The sequence below is a fragment of the Lynx rufus genome, unplaced genomic scaffold (assembly GCF_022079265.1).
Source record: "Lynx rufus isolate CCGP_SWC_20201006 ecotype Redwood Valley unplaced genomic scaffold, mLynRuf1.p SCAF_8, whole genome shotgun sequence".
NCBI classification, from domain to species: domain Eukaryota; kingdom Metazoa; phylum Chordata; class Mammalia; order Carnivora; family Felidae; genus Lynx; species Lynx rufus.
Window position 1 is genome coordinate 26910462 of NW_025814896.1, and position 18238 is coordinate 26928699.

Genomic DNA, 18238 nt, shown 5'->3' on the forward strand with positions numbered 1-18238 from the left:
GAACCTGGGCAGTCTGTGCCCTGTGGTGGTTGTTAAGAAGCAGTTCCTTAGTGCCCATTTTATTTGGATTATTTGGGGCTTTTTGGTGGTAACTTGAATATGTTCTTTATATATTTCGGATATTAACTCCTTTTTGGATAGATCATTTGCAAATACCTTCTCCCACTAAGAGCCTGCCCACCTAGAGCTGAAAGCCCCAGGGCAGCCACTGAGGAGAGAAGGCTTCAGGGCAGCCCAAGAAAGCAGCAAACTGACCCCAAGGGTACACAAGGTTCCTAACCTAAAGGTTACTTTCAACTAGGGTTGAGAGGGGTCTGAAAAAAACCCTGACCTAATAGCCACTTGTATGGGGTTCCTGTTATGCACCAAGCACTGTTCAGAGACTATGCACCAAGACTGTGTTCAGAGCTGTGGGGGAGGCCCAGATGCCAGTACTGGGAGTGCGAGGATGAGGACGGATGAAATAATCCTCACCTGCTGCCCAACCTGCTCCTCAGGAAACAGGTTGGTGTCCAAGGTCACCAGCTAGCAAGTGGTGGGGCTGGGATTTGAATCGAAGCAGTCAGGCTGGGAAGTTGAGGGCACGCCATTCTCCTAGTTACTATGATTCTGCCACCCAGAAATATGAAGAGACTGACACACTTCAGTTTTGCACTTAGATGTCGTCATTACCCTTGGATTCAATCCTATGAAATGCTTTGGGCCCCCACTAGAGCCCTACAGTGAGTCTGAATCCTGGCCACACCCGTAGAGGTGTCAGAACTGAGTGGCTGTTGGCATGTGAGAACAGAGGGGTGAGGAGCATAAAGAAGGCCCCCCTGACCCTCAAGGCGCCCATGAAGGACAGTGCTACCAGCCTCTGGTCAATGCTGACTGGGCATCCAGCTCTGTGCTCCCTCGGGGTTTGAGTTTCCCCATGTGCACAGCAAAGGCTGCACTGCCTGACCTCTTTCAAATCGCAACCCCCCTTTGGCAATTGAATGAAAGACACAAGCCCTGGAAAATGCATAGGCATGAAAAAATTTGCATACACTTTCTGCGGGGTTGGGTGGGGGTGTCCATAAACCCCAGGCGTAAGCTGTTGGAAGGCAGTGTGGGGAACTGTTTAGGTTCCTGGGCTCTGGGGACACAGAGACACAGGTTCAGATCCTGACTGCCCCCACATACTAGTTCTATGACCCTGTGATAGAACCCAGAGGGCTTTCACCTCTCTGAGCCTTATTCTTCTTAATCATAAAATGCGTAATTATCACCTCACCATGCCTTGTGAGAACCAACTGAGACCCTGCAGGAAAGGCTTTAGCCTGGCCAACACTGTAGTGAGGCATCAGCAGATGAGGACTTCCAATATTCAAGGAGCTATGTCTCCAAGGGTGACCCTTGGACCACCTGGATCAGAATCCCCTGGGAGAACTCGTTAAATGCAGATTACTGGGCTTCTTGCCCAGAAAGCCTGATTCTGCGGGTCTGGGATGGAGGCAACGAGTGTACATTTTAAACCAGTCTCTGCCTCTCAATTCTGATTGGAGTTAGTCTAAGAAGCACTATGGCTTTACAACCTCTAAAGTCTAGGTCCCGTAGGCTGGGAAGAACAGAAAACAGGTGCACGGGCGGGGCAAGGGACGCCTCTGGGCGCCTCGGCGCCGCCAGGCTACCACAGGGAAGGGCGAAAGGATAAGGCTTCCCGGGTGAGGGGGGCAGAAAGGAAAGCGAAACTCGTCTTTCCAGAACTTTCACTTTCGCCGCCTCCGCGCGCCACCCAGGTGGCTTCGCGATCCACTGTCGCGCTGGGGTCCCGCTCTCCCCGGGACCTGGCCCCTCCGGCGCACGGCGGCTCGGATGGCCGGCGACCCCTGGCGGAGGGAGGAGAGGCAGGTCCCCGACGGCAGGCGACCGATGGCGGGGGCCGGGGGTCCCCAGCGCCTCCGCGACTGGCTGGTGGAGCAGATCGAGAGCGGGCGCTATGCGGGGTTGCGCTGGGAGGACGCAGGCAAGACCCTCTTCCGCATCCCCTGGAAACACGCGGCCCAGCAAGGCTACCAGGCGCAGCAGGACGCGGCGCTCTTCAGGGTAAGGGGGCGGGAGCCGCGGGACGCCGACCTGGAGCCACTCGCTCCCCTTATGCGCAGCGGTCTCTAGGTTGCGGTAGTGTTCCGCATATAGGAGAGACCCTCTGACGCCCTCTTAAAACAGAATCAGCCAGAGCTGCAAGACCTGCCCCGTCCCCACCTCCCCCAGGGAGAGCTCTCCTCCCTCTCCAGGGGGAAGTTAGATGCCACCCAAGGGGATTCCAACTCCCCCCCACAAACCAATCCCAGCAGCCTGAGGACATTTTCTGTGCTTCCCCACCCCAGTGACCTCCTCCAGGGATGCCCTCCCTCACTTGCTTCAGTCATCATTAACTTCCTCCAAACTGCCTCCTTCCTATCAACATTTCAACTCTGGGATCTCTCTCCTGAGCAATAAGCAAGAGCCGCCGCCACCCCAACCCCCACAGCCACCTGCAGCTCCCAATTCTCAGGCCTCCCCTCTCCTTTCATAGGATGAAGGGCCTGGAAAGAAGTTCCTGGTCATCAACTCCCTCACTCATAGCTCCCCATCCCCCCCCTCGTCTGGCTCCCCCCCACCCTTGCTAACGTCACTAGTTGCCAAATCCAAGGATGCCATCACCGTCATCTTTGATGCCTGGGTGAGTTTGGGCCTGGTGGACCCTTCTTCCTTGAAACGGTGGCACTTGGTTTCCAGAATCTGCCTCCATCAACCCCCTGCTCCGTTTTCCTCCTCCGACCTTGCGACTCCTCTTCCTCAGCATCTACCCACCCCCTCATCTTTTGGTGCTCTCAGCACTGGCTCCAGGACCTCCCTGCTCATCCCCCTCTCCCCCTCCACACAGCCTTAGCATGAGCCCTACAGTTTCCAGCCCCCCCTCCAAGCCCCAGGTGTGCTGGTCTAATGGCCCCCAGAACTCTCAAACTCAGCGTATCCTCAGTACCACACTTGTCAGCTCGCCTCGACAAACTTCGGCGTTTCCCCAAGTGGAAGATGGCCCCGATTGTCACCCAGACCCCAGAACCAGGCACCTGACCCTGGCCTTTCCCCTCTCTTCCAATCTCATTGCACTCCATCACCAGGTCTGCTGGATCTTCCTACAAAAGCTTCTCTGCTATTGTCTGCTTGGACCCATTCCCACCGTCTCTCAGCAGGACCATTGTGGGGTGACCTCACAGAGCTCCCTGCTTCCCCCTGCCTCTCAGCTCTCCCCTCAGTCATCCAGAGAGATCTTCCTAAATGTAAATCTTGCCTTGACGCTCCCCTACTCAGAATCCTGCCATAGCTCCCCATTGCTCTTGTGATAAAGTCCCAACTCCTTACGGAGGCTTCAAAGCACCGCATGAACTGCTCCTCCCTGACCTCATCTCTCCCCACCCCGCCCTCCCCAGCTTTAGGGGAGGCCTGACAGTTCTTTCAGTTTCTAAATGCTTCATGTCTCTCTCACTATTAGACCTTTGCACTTGCTGTTGCTCCTACCTGGAACACCCTCTCCTCTCCCCCTACTCCTGGCCAACTCCCATGTGCTCAGCTTAAACATCCAGAACCTTCCCTGATGCATTCGTCTGTTGAATGCATCTATCCAGCTCAATGGTTTCCCCCAGCCATCTCTGATTCCTTCTGCTTCCTCCACTGGAGGAACTTTCCCTGTGCATCGTAAGTGCCTTGTATGAGTCTGTCTTCTCTAGCAGACTGCCTCCAGCTACTCGAGGGGAATGACACTGAGTGCAGTGACTGGCCCACAGAGCTGTTGAACAGGTGGTTACATGGGCTGTTCAGAGAAGGGAGATTCTTTTTTTTTTTTTAATTTTTAAGTTTATTTATTCATTTTCAGAGAGACAGAGAGAGAGAGAGAGAGCGGGGGGAGGGGCAGAGAGAGAGAGAGAGAAATCCCAAGCAGGCTCCGCTGATGCATGTGTGGCTCGAACCCATGAAACGCGAGATCGTGACCTGAGCCGAAACCAAGAGTTGGTCGCTCAACCAACTGAGCCACCCAGGGGCCCCGGAGAGGAGAGAGATTCTGAGGGCTGCCCTCCCCTTCCCTCAATCCACCGCTGACCCACACAAGGGATCCCCTGGCTTCACACCTTCCTGTGCCCCTAAGCGCAGGGGATAAAGTTTGGCCTTTGAGAATCTCCGTGCTCCAGCTTCAATCTGTCTCTTCTTTCTTAGTTCCTCTTCCCCTTTCCCCACCATGGGCCCGTTGATCCTCATTAGTCATGGATTCTGCATTTGCCAGTTGGCTTATTCGTTAACATGTATTGGCAAGGCCAAAATCAATACTCAAGGCACTTCTGTGGCCCACAGGCATGTGCAGAATGGTGAAACATTTGAGCCCCCAGACACGCACGTTCCCAGCCGAGGCCGAACAAGGTCGCTCCAGGTGTGGGGGTCACAACAGCGAACACAACAAAGGCCCCTCTTTCATCGTGGTGATAGCACTCTGTGCCCTGTGCCCAGGCCAACTTTCAGTTATGTCCTTAATAGAATGAAAAACAAAACTGCAATAAATAAGCACGGACTGTGTGCCAGGCACCTTGCAAAGCACCTTACGTAGACCACTCATTCTATACCCCTCACAACCACACGAGGTTAGGTATTCTGGGCACCGTTTGCCGACAACAAAATCAAGCCTGAAAGCTCTCCCCACGGGCAAGTGGCACCAACACAGGAGCTGGCTTTTCTGTTTGGTGTCCGTTTCCCCACCAGGCCTGGAACCTCTGGGGGTAACGAGTGAATGGGATTCATCAGTTAAAACCCCCCAGCCCTGAATGTGACCAGGGCAAGTAATACATCTCCCACTGCCCTCCCCTGTGGCTCCTCTGTTCCAGCCACACCGGCCTTGCTTGCATCTGTCAGCCTCTTCCCACCTCAGGACCTTTGCACTTGCTGTTCTTCTACCCAGACCACCCTCCCCCCAGTTCTTTGTCAGACTCCATCCTTTGCACTCAGGCTTCAGCTCAAATGCTACTTCCTTCTGGAGGCATTTCTGACAACCCTTCTAAAGTAACCCCTCATTTATTTATTTATTTATTTATTTATTTATTTATTTAATGCCTCCACCACAAGAGTCATTCACTCTAATGTGTATAACGAATATCTTTGGTCTGCACGGTTTCTTGCAGAGTGGGCATTGCTGTTTTGTGTGTGTTCTTACCATATACACTTCATGTGGTCTATAGATCTCATTCTGTGCCTTACTCTCTTTTTTTTTTTTTTTGCTCCGGATCATGCGCTGAAGACTTATTCTTGTTCCCTGTGCATCTAATTTATTGCTCCTAGATGCTTCTAGATGCTGCACAGACTCCCTGTTGGGTACCATGACACACACCCCCAGCCCGCTTTCCCAAGGGTGGATATGAGTTTGCTTTCCAGGACCAGAGTCAACGCTGTCGTGAATATCCTTGCCCGGGTCTCCTCATGAGCCTCTGTGAGCATTCCTTTGGAATCAGAAATTCTGCTCACAGGGTATATTTAGACTTCATTTGACTAGGCATGCCTGATTACCATCCAGAAGTTCTGCACTATCCCAGGCCCACCACCTTCTGTATCCCCACCACCTTCTGGCATTATCCAACTCACTAAATTTTGTCGGCTTGTGGGTGATAGCTCACATTTCTATTTGCATCTCTGTGACACTAATGAGTTTAAGTACATTCTCATATGCTCACGGGCTTCTGGTTTCCTCCTCCCTAAACCACCCGGGCTTGCCCTTTGATAAGAACTTTTTCTTTAGGGGATGCTCTCTGTTTCCTGTTGGTTTGCAAAGTTCCTTGTATATTCTAAAATTAGCCCCTTGCCGGTTTCAGACATTGTAAATGTTTTGCCTTCTGGTCCCCGCCTTTGAAATTGTTGAGGATGCTATTCTCTGCCCCTACAAGAGTTTCTCCCACATTATCTTCCACGAGCTCCCAGTTTCTCCTCTAACCTTTGGTTTTCTAACCATCTGGCGTCCACTCTGTATGTCGCAAGAGGTAAGGATTTAGTTTTCTGGTTTTCCAGGTAGCACATCACTGCCATTATTTTCTATCCCATCATCCTATTTTTAAAAATTGATCATAATCCATCACTTGAAATATAATGATTCCTGCTTGGCTGTCTGAAGCTGTTTTCTCTCATTAGACTTGAGTTCCTGGAGAGCAGGGACCACGTCAGTCTGGTTCCCCATTTGGTCTCCAGCTCCTGGCTCAGGTCTGGCACTCAGTAGGAGCTCGAGGAATATGTGTTGGAGGGAGGGGGGGGGAGAACAGTGAAAAGGATGAAGGGGCAGAGAGACAGAGGCTTGGAGGGAGAGAGAGAAGGGTGAGAGGCACGGTACACCCTCATTCATCCGCACGGCAGCAGCCCCCTCTTCCAGGCTATTCCTCCCCACGTGCCCCTGCTCGTTCCCAGGCCTGGGCCATACACAAGGGCAGGCACCTAGAGGGCATTGACAAGGAGGACCCCCCCACATGGAAGACCCGGCTCCGCTGTGCCCTCAACAAGAGTGCTGACTTCTGTGAGGTGCGTGAGCGCAGCCAGCTGGACATCTCCGACCCCTACAAGGTCTACCGGATTGTGTCCGGCAGTGACCATGGCCCAGGTATGATCCTGCCCCGGAGGTAGTGACCGAGGATGGCTCTCTGGGCAATAAGGACCCTACCCTGCCCATCTGTAAACTGGGAAACGGTGGGCTTATGGAGCTTAAACTCCTGCGCTGGTAAACGCAGAAGGACCCATAGACCTTCTTGGTTTATCTTCCCATTAGAAGGGATTAGGAGGAAACTGAGGCCTGGAGAGAAGTGGGCCCTGCCTGGGATCACGCCATGAGCTGGGGTACTCTTGTGTGGGAGCTCCTCTGTTGGGGGCTCCCCTTGAGGCCCGGGAAACAACAGGCTGTTCTTGCTCTATCCAGTGGCCAGGACTTGCGCCCCGCCTGGGAAGAAGAACATCCTCCGGAGCCGGCAGGAGCCCCCTGGAGATGTGACGGAGCTGGTGGCCCACGGGACAGACCAGGCCAGTTGTCCTGCCAGCCCCTGCAGCCTTGCCAGCTCAGTCACCTCTGCCCTCGGTGCTCTCTGGCACTGTCGTCTGTCCTGTCCTCTTCTCCAGCTGCTGCCTCGTCACCATCCCTGTCTCTCCTGCCAGCTCGACCTCTTCTTACCTCTGCTCCACCTCTACCGCCACCCTCAGCCCCACCGGCCCCTTCCCTTCGCCTCCAACGTCTGCGGCTCCACGGCCGGCTGCATCCACCCTGTTTCCTCCAAATTCACCCCTCGCCCCTGTCATCACTCTCGCCTCTGTCCCCATCTCCATCACCTCTGTCCCCACCTCTGTCACCTCTGTCCCCTCATCTCTGCCACCTGTCTCCATGTCTATCACCTCTGTCTCCATGTCTATCACCTCTGTCCCCATCTCTATCACCTCTGTCCCAACTCTATCATGTCTGTCCCCACCTCTGTCACCTCTGTCCCCTCATCTCTGCCACTTCTGTCCCCATGTCTATCACCTCTGTCCCCACCTCTATCTCCTCTGTCCTCTAATCTCTGCTACTTCTGTCCCCATCTCTATCACCTCTGTCCCCACCTCTGTCACCTCATCTCTGCCACCTCTATCCCCATGTCTGTCACCTCTGTCCTCATCTTTATCACTTCTGTCCCCATCTCTATCACCTCTGTCCTCACCTCTGTCACCTCTGTCCCCTCATCTCTGCCACCTCTGTCCCATGTCTATCACCTCTGTCTCCATCTCTATCATGTCTGTCCCCATCTCTATCATGTCTGTCCCCACCTCTGTCACCTCTGTCCCCTCATCTCTGCCATCTCTGTCCCATGTCTATCACCTCTGTCCCCACCTCTATCTCCTCTGTCCTCTAATCTCTGCTACTTCTGTCCCCATCTCTATCACGTCTGTCCCCACCTCTGTCAATTCTGTCCCCTCATCTCTGCCACCTCTGTCCCCATGTCTATCACCTCTGTTTCCATCTCTATCACCTCTGTCCCCATCTCTATCACTTCTGTCCCCATCTCTATCATGTCTGTCCCCACCTCTGTCACCTCTGTCCCCTCATCTCTGCCACCTGTCTCCATGTCTATCACTTCTGTCCCCATCTCCATCACGTCTGTCCCCACCTCTGTCACCTCTGTCCCTTCATCTCTGCCACCTCTGTCCCATGTCTATCACTTCTGTCTCCATCTTTGTCACCTCTGTCCCCATCTCTATCATGTCTGTCCTCTAATCTCTGCCACCTCTGTCCCCATCTCTATCGCCTGTCCCCATCTCTATCCCTTCTGTACCCATCTCTGCCACCTCTGTCCCCATCTCTATCACGTCTGTCCCCTACCTGCTCACTCTGTCCTCACATGTCTCTCCCTAGCACAGTGAGCTTCACCTCTGACCCCATAACCTCCATCGACTCTCTTTACTTCTATGAGGGAAAGGGTCTTGAGCTCTGAAACCTCAAAGTCTCTATCAACCCCACTGGCCTCAGTCTGCCCAGACTTCCCTCTGCCCCAGCGAGCACAGTCTGGGAACTCCGGTGACCCACAGTCTCCTCTCCCACCCTCATGACCCTCTCTCCCAATGGCCAGGATGGCTCCAGATCAACCACAGAGGATAAGGACAAGGAGGGCCCCCCCAGGCTGGCCCAGCAGGGCTCCCTGCCACCAGCTGTCCCAGGCCCTCTGGCTGACCACAGTAAGGACCGGATCTCCTCGCCTGCCCTTACTTCCTCCCTGGCCTCCTCCAGGATCTTGATTCAGGGGTCGAGGGACCCAGGGCAAGTTGTGCCTGGCTGCTTCCCCTCCTTCCCTAGGGTACCAGGCGCAGGACCCCACACACCGCTGGAGCCCATCACCCTCTGAGGACTTCAGCAACCCCGGTAAGGAATCTGAAGGCCTTCCCCTCAGGCAGGTGCCCAGAAGTGGGGAGGGCCAAGGGGTGAGGCCAACTAGGCCCCTTCACCCAAAGCACCCAGCCCGGATAACAACAACAGCTCATGTCCACTGAGGGCTCAGTTTATGCCAGGCATCTTTCTAAGCTCTCCCCACAGCCTGTGAGATAGATACTGCCATCGTCCCCACTTTACAGATGCAGAAACGCACTCCAAGGTTAAGAACCTTGCCCCAAATCAGACAGTGAGGAGTCCTGGGAAGGTTACTGTGGGGTCACAGCTGCTAAGTAGCAGTGAGGGGATCAGAATGCAAAGGCCTGGCTGCAGACCCCCCAGCCTTAACCATTGAGCATCCCACTGACCCCTCGTATGGAGTGTTGTTTCTATCAGTATTAAAGTAGGAGCTAAGAAGCTCCTAGACTACCAGCGGTTAGGACTGGAAAGGCCCCAGTGTCATGGTACATTGCCCCAGGTGTACCATGTAGATGGCCATGTAGTTGTACCCCAGTAGATGGCCCCTGTGCTTTTGACCGTGGAGCTCGAGCTACCAGTTCATTTATACTGGAAGCTGCTGCCATTTAACTGGTGCCAGTCCTACTACTGCTACTACTAGAATCATCATCATCATTTATCCGGAGGGAGCACCAAAACTTCCCCAGGTGTGGGCCGGAGGGGCCGGGGGGGGGGGGGGGGGGGCTCCCCTGCCCTGTTGGCGCGGGGGAGGGGGAGGGGAGTAGGGCGTGCGGTGCCGGGCGCCTCCAACGCCCCGGCGCGCCCCCTCTGCCCGCCCCGCAGATTGCTGGCTGCACGTGCGGCTGTTCTACGGCGCGGAGCTGGTGCGGGAGGCCACCTCGCGCACGGCCGAGGGCTGCCGCCTGAGCCCCGAGGCAGTCAACGCGGCCGAGCGCCTGCTGGGGCCGCCACCGCGCGTCGCGCAGGTCGGCTTCCCCGAGCCGCCGCCCGGCGCCCGCGTGCTGCAGCGCCTGCTGCGACACCTGGAACGCGGCGTGCTGCTGTGGGTGGCCCCCGAGGGCGTGTTCGCCAAGCGCCTGTGCCGGGGCCGAGTGTACTGGCGCGGCCCGCTCGCCCCGCACCGCGCGCAGCCCAACAAGCTGGAGCGCGAGCGCACCTGCCAGCTGCTCGACACGCGCCGCTTCCTCGAGGGTAAGAGCGCGACGGTGGGGCCGCGGGCAGCTTGGGACAGAGTGGCTGGGCAGAAGGGGCGTGGACAGCGGCGAGTGGGCACACAGGATGTGAGCGCAGGGGAATGGGATTCTGGGCTTGGGATGGGCATTGAAACAAAGGGATGTGACACATAAGCACTGGGAGTGGGAACGAATTATAGGCGGGGTGGGGGGGGACTTGGGCACAGATGTGGACATAGGCTTATGGGGAATGTAGGCACGGGGCGGTTTGGGGCATTGGGTGTGGGGCATAAGCATAAGACTTGGGCACATGTATTGGCATAGGGCGCAAAGCATAGGCTGGGCACTGGGCACAAGATAGGCACAGGTGAATGGCAGTGGGCATGGGGTGGGCATAAAGGTGTGACAGTGAGCACAGGAGCACAAGGCACAGGGCATGAGCACTGGAAGTGGGCACAGACGTGGGACATGAGGCGGGTATAGGGACGAGGAAGTGGGCACAGGGCATGGGCACACAATGGGAATGAGGCCTTATAGGACATGGCCATGGGATATGAGCGCAAGGTGGGCACTAGGTGGGATTCCCAAGCCTCCAGTCTTGGTCCCTGTAGAACTGCGCGCCCACCTGCAGGATGGCCACCAGGAACCTGAGTACCAGATCCGTCTGTGCTTTGGCGAGGAGTACCCAGGGCCCCCAGACCAGCCCGAGGAGCGACTCATCATGGCCCACGTGAGTCACCTCCAGCGAAGAATCACACCCTCCAGTCGCCTCCAAACAGCCCCTTACTGATTTCCTCCAGTCCTCAGCTCCTGACTGATGGAGCCTGATGACCCTCTGATCTGTAAGACCCTGCATGTAAAATGCCGGTGGGGTGGGGCGCCCAGAGGTCGGCTCTGTCGGTTAAAGTGATAGAATTCAGCTCAGATCAAGATCTCACAGTTCATGAGTTGGAGCCCCACATCAGGCTCTCTGCTGTCTACGTGGAGCCTGCTTCAGATCCTCTGTCTCCCTTTCTCTCTCTCTCTCTCTCTGCCCCTCTCTCGCTCTTGCGCGCTCGTTCTACCTGTCTCTCTCAAAAATAAACAAACACTAAAAAAAATAATAAAATGCCGGTGGGGTCAGGACTGACACTAGGTCTGTGACTTCCCACCGGAATGTAGGGGGCGCTAACAGACAGTTGGCTCATTGCCCCCCCCCCCCCCCCCGCCCCACGCCCCCTGCAGGTGGAGCCCGTCTTCGCCCGCGAGCTCTTCCTGCACTGGAAGCGCCACTACCACGGTGCCACGGCCAAGGCGGGTCCCCAGCCCCGCATCTCCGGTGGTATCACTCACCTGCTGCCACAGCTGAGTCAGCACTAAGGGGTCACTTCCTCCCCTCCTCCCCTCCGAAGTCAGCACCTCCCCACCAGCGGACCCCATCCCAGACCTGCCCAAAGAGCCAGTGGACTTGGGACTGCCCCCCACTCATCGCCCAGGTCGGTGGGGACAGCGGAAGCAGATCCCTGCCCTTCAACCTCCCCGCCGCAGAGACGCAGCCCTGGAACGCGGCGCGTGGGCAGACGGCAAGCAGCTGGGCCTGGGAAATCAGGAGGAAACCAAACTCGACCTTGAGGTTCTGGAAACAGCAGTTACGGCAGAAACAAGACTTCTTGTTGAGAGCACAAGAGGTCTGCAGTGGTCTGCTTGAGTGCCCGTTTTACCTGCAACTGATTCATTAGAAGGTTTGCTTCAAGTTGGGATTACCAGTTAGATCCTTAGGGATTAGCATGAAGCCAGACAGTAACAGAATTGCCTGGCCTCTGAGAGGTTCTGAGTTTCCAGAACCTTCCTCCCACCTACCATTGGTCTGTATTCTTACGTGGCCAGGGAGGGGTCCCACAGCAGAAAACTTGGCCTGAATGGGGCGGGGGTGGGGATGGGGGGCTGATGACGGAACCATCGACACCAGTAGATAACGATCTTTGGCGAAACTGACCCGGACCCCTAAACACAGCAGTAAGGCAGAAGGCAAAGTTGGAGGCAAGGGTCCAGTCCCTCCCCCAAGCCCCGCTGATTTTTGCAAACGGCAGTTTGTAGGCAGTCCTTGAGAATTGGGAGGGAACCCCATCAACCATAAAGGCAATTGATCCTGCCTTGTCAGTAAAGTCACTTTCTGCCCCAGATATCAGACCTTTTTTCCTTTTTTGATTTCTGACTTTATAGGGATTCTCCTACAGATGGCAACATAATAAATCTCTTTTAGTGATACATTAATAAGCCACTTTTATGGAGGGAGTGAGCTGTATGCTTCGACAAAGGACAGAAATCAGCCGGATCACTGGTTTTTATTCATTGGACAAATGTTGGTTGAGCACCTACTCTCTTCCAGGCCAGTACTAGACAAAACAGCATGTCCCTACTCTCTTGGGGTCCATAGCCTGTTTTCCGGGGGGGGGGGTCCAGTGACTGTCCTCTATCCCTGCTCCTCTTCTATAGAAGGGGTCATGTTAGGGAGTTATAGAATCCTAGATTCAAACCTGGATTCAGATCTCAGGTTTGTCATTCACTAGTTGTGTGACCTCAGGCAAGTCACTTAACTTTTCTGAGGCTTAGATTCCCCATCTATTCAAAAGAAGCCACAAAGGCCTTTGGAGCAGGGTTGGTAAATGCAAGGAGTAAATGCAGAGAGGGAAGTTGAGCTGTCAGGAGGCTGACTTGGAGAGTGGCACACAGTAGGTATCCTCTGACTTGGTTACTTATGGGTGGGAGAGCATGGAGAGCATCCTTAAGATTGGATCCTGACTGTTCTAGGCTTTGCTGGCGCAAGGCTGCAGCTGGTGGGGAGCCTCAGTCCAGAGTGACATTCCTGAGCCAGGTCTAAACCCCGACTCTGTGCTAAACTCCTGGAGGCTGCTGGATTCCGTGTAAGGGGGCGTGTTACATCCTCACCACAGTATGGACAGCTGAAGAGTCGCCAGCTCCAGTTTAGAGATGAGAAACTGAGGCTCAGCCAGGGTCAGGGACTTGCTTGAAATGCCTCTTGGAGGTGGGCAGGGGTGGTGGGGGGAGGTCTCTGCCTAGATGGCCGTCCTCTCCACAGCGGTCACCAGAGGGCGCCAGAGCTCAGAATACTGGGTTTGGCGGTTCTCCTCGCCTCCATGGGGCCGCGCCCCTCACACACCCCGGAGCTAGGAGGGCAGCAGTATTGTGACCTCAATGGCTGTGCACTGCCGGGAGAGGGGGGCGGGTCTGGGGCAGGGAGAAAGGAGACCCCAGGCCCGGAAGGAGAAGGAGAGGAGAAAAGGGGAGCTGGAGGCGGGGACTTGAGGGCCCCTGGGGCTTTTCTCACAGGACTCCCAGTTCTCTAGATCAGCCCCTTTGATTCTCCCTCCTGTCTCTCTCATCAGTGTGCATCTCTCTCTGTCTCTCTGCCCTACACATCTTGTGTCTGTGCCTGTGTCTCTGTCTCTTGCTCTTTCACTCTGTCTCTGTAGCTTTATTTGTTTCGGTGACTCTAACTGTCTCCATATAGCGTGTGTGTGCGCGTGCGTGTCTGGCTCTGTGTGTCTGTTCTTTCTGTCTCTGTCTTACCTTCGTCTCTCTAGGTATGTCTCTGCCTCTGGCTCGCTGTGTGCGTCACTGTTTCTCTTGTTATGTCTTTACCTCTCTGTGTCTTTCTCTCTGTTTTTAACTGCCTCTGTCTCTTTCTGTTTCTGTCTCTCGCTCGGTTTGCATGTCCTGTCCCTTGCAGCCACCGCCCCCCCCCCCCCAGCACATGTGGGCTGAGGGTCTCAGTCCCTTCCCTCCTATCTCCTCACCCCTGGCAGCTGTGCAGTTTCCCAGTCCTGGCCTCCCTGCCCGCCCCTCTTGGGCCTTAGGGGAGCGGGGTGAGGGAGGAAGGGAGGGCAGCCTGGTGGGCCCACCCCTTTTTGCCTTTCCAGGCTGGGAGGCTGGGCCAGTGAGCCTTTTAACCAGCCTTGGACGCAGTGCCTGGCCCCTCTGTGGTCCCGGCCGCCGCCAGCCCGGCCAGCATGCAGCAACAGCCCCTGCCTGGGCCCTTGGCCCCTGCGGCTGAGCCGACCAAGCCTCCCTACAGCTACATAGCTCTGATTGCCATGGCCATCCAGAGCTCCCCAGGACAGCGGGCCACACTCAGCGGCATTTACCGCTACATCATGGGCCGCTTCGCCTTCTATCGCCACAACCGGCCCGGCTGGCAGAACAGCATCCGCCACAACCTGTCACTCAATGAGTGCTTTGTCAAGGTGCCCCGTGATGACCGCAAGCCAGGCAAGGGCAGCTATTGGACGCTGGACCCCGACTGCCACGACATGTTTGAGCACGGCAGCTTCCTGCGCCGACGCCGACGCTTCACCCGGCGAGCAGGTGCCGAGGGAGCCAAGGGCCCTGCCAAGGCACGCCGTGGACCCCTCAGAGTGACCAGCCAGGATCCGGGAGTCCCCGACGCCACAACTGGCAGGCAGTGCCCGTTCCTGCCGGAGCTGCCAGAGCCCAAGGGCCTAAGCTTCGGGGGTCTGGTGGGGGCCCTGCCAGCTACCGTGTGCCCTGCAACCACTGACGCCAGGCCTCGGCCACCCATGGAGCCCAAAGAGATGCCCGCACCTAAGCCTGCAGGCCCGGGGGAGCTCCCTGTGGCCCCCTCGTCTTCCCCGTGCCCAGCATATGGCTTTCCTGCTGGCTTCTCTGAGGCTGAGGGTTTCAGTAAGGCCCCTACGCCCATCTTGACCCCAGAGGCGGGCGTTGGGAGCAGCTACCAGTGCCGGCTGCAGGCACTGAATTTCTGCATGGGGACTGACCCAGGCCTTGAACACCTCTTGGCCTCAGCAGCCCCCTCTCCTGCACCACCCACTCCTCCAGCCTCAGTCCGGGCCCCGCTGCCCCTGCCAGCTGACCCCAAGGAACCTTGGGTTGCAGGCAGCTTCTCTGTCCAGGGAGGTTCCAGCTACCCGTTGGGGCTGACCCCCTGCCTATACCGGACACCAGGAATGTTCTTCTTTGAGTGAAGCCAGCCCGGCCTCGGGCAGTCCCTGCAGGGCCCCTGCCAACTGCACCCTCCAGGGTGAGCCTGACTCTAGGATCTGGGGCACTCTCAAGGGACCCGGGCCTGGCAAGCCAACGACAGCTGGGACAGGAAGCCAAGATTGGAGTAGCGAACACGCAGCCAGGCCCCAGGGCCTCTGGACAGACTCGAGGGAGAGGGGAGGCAGGGCCCCCGTGGGATTTACTCTGTGGCTCTCAGGGCCAATAAAAGCAGTATGATGATGGTCAGCCTGCTGGATGGTTGGGGACTGAGGGCTGGGACGCCTGGCTCTGTGTGCGGTGGCTGTGGTTGTGGGGTTGCGGGGCAGAGTCAGGGGATCCTGGGTGGAAATGTCCCATATGAGGCTTTCTCTTGCTGGGGACTTTCTCAGGGAGTTTCCCAGGAAAGTGGAGGAAGGGGGAGCAGGGAATAGGGAAGAGAGAAAAGGAGTGTAGCCAAGAGATACCAGGCAGGGGGTGAAGATGGGCTGGCCTGAGGGGCTGATTCTCCAGCCCCAAACTCTGTGACTCAGCACCCCCCCATTATCAGTGGTCATAATAACTGTGACCATTTGTGGCACTTATTCTGCCGTGGGCTTGTGTATATCCTTTCCCCAGACCCTATGCAATTCGGGATGTTATCCCCATTTTCCAGTGGTGGAAACTGAGGCTCAGAGAGTTCGGGGCTCATTAACTCCGACCCCAGATGGCAAATAAGTGGCTGTGCCCCCAGCCCCTGACCCGCAGTGAGGAAGCAGGGGTGGCACATGGGAGGAGAGCTGGTGGTGACCCCCAGGGTGGGAGAGGCTTTTCTGGAATCCTGGAATGCCAACGCCAATAAGGCACCCTTGCCCCTTTGCACAGACAGGGAGCCCAAGGCTCAAAAAGGCAGACCCCAGTCCCTTTGCATTTTCCACATGAATGGGGGACCTCCCTGAGCCCCCAGCTCTCCAAGGCCCCCTGATGACTCTTTAAGAAAGCATTTCTCTTATGGGGGAAGTGTGACTGTCCTGGATACAGATCAGAAGTGACTGATCCCTGACTTTTGGCCTCCTCTGGCCGTCCCCCTCGGCAGAAGCAAAAGACGTGGGTATATTCGTGGCCCCTATCAGAGGAACAGACTCAGGGACCTGAAACCTCAGTGTCCCCACACCCTTCAATACCAGCTTTGCTGAGGCACAGGGCTTCCTTGTGGAGCCTCAATGCCCCATCTGGATCCTGGGTATAGGGAGAAAAGAGAGAGGCCAGGGATACTGGGGAAACCCCCTTTCTGGCGTTTGCTGTAGGGGCTTTGAGGGTCTTCTGTCCCACAAGGTGACACCCAGGGGTCTGGAGACCCCTTGGTCGGGCAGGCGGCACAGTGCCTCCAGAGGCCCTCACTCGGGCAGGCGGCCATGCTGATTTCAGTCTCTGCTGCTCCGTCCTCCCTCAGCAGGTCCCCTGGGGCCAGGGAGGAAGCGAGCCTGGCTGGACAGTCCCTACTGTCTGGTTCCCACAGACTCCAGAGCCGCCAGGGTGGAGGGGGGACCTGCAGGGTGGGGGCTCACTGTGACCGGAAGGGGTTGGGAAAATGCCTGGCCAGCTGTGGAGGCCCTCCCCACCACAAGCGCAGGACCCCAGCCTGGAGTCCATCTAGCAATGGGGAGAAGGAGAGAGGGTTGGTTCTGTCTCGTCACGTCTAGGCAGCCTCATGGGTGAGGAGTAGGGGGAAGTCCTGGGTGTGCAAGGCATGGGTGAGGAGGGGGGAAGGAGGCGCTTGTGTGGGTTTGTTCTGAGGTGTGTGTGTGTGTGTGTGTGTGTGTGTGTGTGTAATGCGCAAACAGTTACAGAGACAGGGACAAACAGATTCAGGGGGGTAAGAGTTCTTTTTCAGTTGGGTCAGGGAAAGAGGCCTCTGCCGGGCACTGTTCCCTGTGGTGCATTCCTGTGGAGACCTGGTGACCCCAGTCCCTTCCCAGCTTGTGTCCTGAACTAGTAGGAAGATGGGGAGGCTGGCCCGACGGCAGGGAGCCCCGGCCTCTGCATTCTGCTCCAGCCATCCTCTGAGGAGGTTAGCATCTGAACTGGGGTCGGGGGCGGGGGGTGTGCCTGGGGAGAACATGCAAAAAAGGCTCAACCACACCCTGGTGCACAAATCCGCTAGGGGCACGAGCCCTCTCTCCACGTCCCTCTCTGACCCCCAACATAGTCAAGAAGTGAAGACAGGCCCCTCTGCTCCAATCCCCAAGCAGGACCCAGGGCTCAGTGCCTGCCTTGGACTCCCTCTATGATTCTGGAAGCGTGCCCATCGCTCTGGGTCCTGATTTTACTTCCTTTGTCCAGCGGGGGCTGGAGGAAGGGCAGCCTGACTCTGAGTCTGCGTCCCAGGGGAGGGTCCGACATGGGAGACTGCCTGGAAGGGATCCCATCTCCAGAGGTGTTGGACCAGGAGGCCCAGACACCATGATCTCATGTTGCCCTCTGTTTGCTGCCCAGCCGGAGGACCCCACCCACTGGGCCTCCTGCCCTCACATTCTTTCCATGACCAACAGACGCCCTGTGCTCCTGCCTGGCCACCCCCACCTGGAGGAGCGGACAGTGCTTAGCAGAGATCCAGAATGCCTACGCGGGGGCCAACCCAGAGAGAGCACCTCAGTACAGATGGCCCAGACCCAGGCCAGAGAAGGCAAGTGATGTGCCCAAGGCCACGCAGCAAAGCAGGAGCAGGTAACCCCTCTGCTGCCTTAACTGTATAGCTCTTGGCGGACAGGGGCCGTCCCATGTGACTCTGCTTAAGGGACCCTCCTTCCTGGAGGCTTGTCTGTCTCCAGAAGGGGATCCCGACCCCTTCCCCTCTTCCCCAGCAGGTCAGAGTGGGGAAGGGTGCCCAGTTGCCTTGCAGAGGCAGGCTAAATCAAATTCTGAAATGGTAGAATCAGTGGTATTTAAGAATATTCCAGAGCTTTTAATCACAGCAGCTTAGATTCTTGGAATATCAGTGCTGAAAGGGCGTGTCCTGCCCAATTTCTGAATCCCTTCTATACCAAGAAGTGCATGTCACGTGGGGTTCCAGGAAAGGGGAGCCCAGTGCCTTCAGAGGCCACCCCTTCCCGCCCAAGTCTGGCAGCTCTGAGGGGCTTTCAGGAAGTTCTTCACCTGCTGGTCCTCCGGTCTC

The 18238-nt window shown here is 56.6% G+C and overlaps 2 protein-coding genes across 3 annotated transcripts; both read left to right on the forward strand.

Moving 5' to 3' along the window:
- Positions 1-1896: 1896 nt before the first annotated feature.
- Positions 1897-12227, forward strand: LOC124503753 (interferon regulatory factor 4-like). Of its 2 annotated transcripts, XM_047068996.1 has the most exons (8): positions 1897-2070; positions 6442-6631; positions 6944-7044; positions 8619-8724; positions 8843-8908; positions 9716-10084; positions 10677-10795; positions 11290-12227. In XM_047068996.1, exons 1-8 carry the CDS (start codon positions 1897-1899, stop codon positions 11422-11424), a joined length of 1260 nt encoding a protein of 419 aa, XP_046924952.1. In that variant the 3' UTR covers positions 11425-12227. The 2 variants fall into 2 exon arrangements, with proteins under 2 accessions (XP_046924952.1, XP_046924953.1); XM_047068997.1 differs by lacking the exon at positions 11290-12227 and having other exon boundaries at positions 10697-10792.
- A 182-nt stretch (positions 12228-12409) lies between these two features.
- On the forward strand, positions 12410-15324 carry FOXS1 (forkhead box S1). The gene has a single exon (XM_047068998.1). It carries the CDS (start codon positions 14076-14078, stop codon positions 15066-15068), a length of 993 nt encoding a protein of 330 aa, XP_046924954.1. The 5' UTR covers positions 12410-14075; the 3' UTR covers positions 15069-15324.
- Positions 15325-18238: the final 2914 nt, after the last annotated feature.

What these genes read in the sequence shown, in the direction of transcription:
- LOC124503753 (XM_047068996.1), top strand. Translation starts at nt 1,897, where the DNA reads ATGGCGGGGGCCGGGGGTCCCCAGCGCCTCCGCGACTGGCTGGTGGAG. An exon ending in AGGACGCGGCGCTCTTCAGG is followed by an intron (nt 2,071 to 6,441) that starts GTAAGGGGGCGG and finishes GCTCGTTCCCAG; the next exon opens with GCCTGGGCCATACACAAGGG. An exon ending in TGGCCCACGGGACAGACCAG is followed by an intron (nt 7,045 to 8,618) that starts GCCAGTTGTCCT and finishes CCCAATGGCCAG; the next exon opens with GATGGCTCCAGATCAACCAC.
- FOXS1 (XM_047068998.1), top strand. Translation starts at nt 14,076, where the DNA reads ATGCAGCAACAGCCCCTGCCTGGGCCCTTGGCCCCTGCGGCTGAGCCG.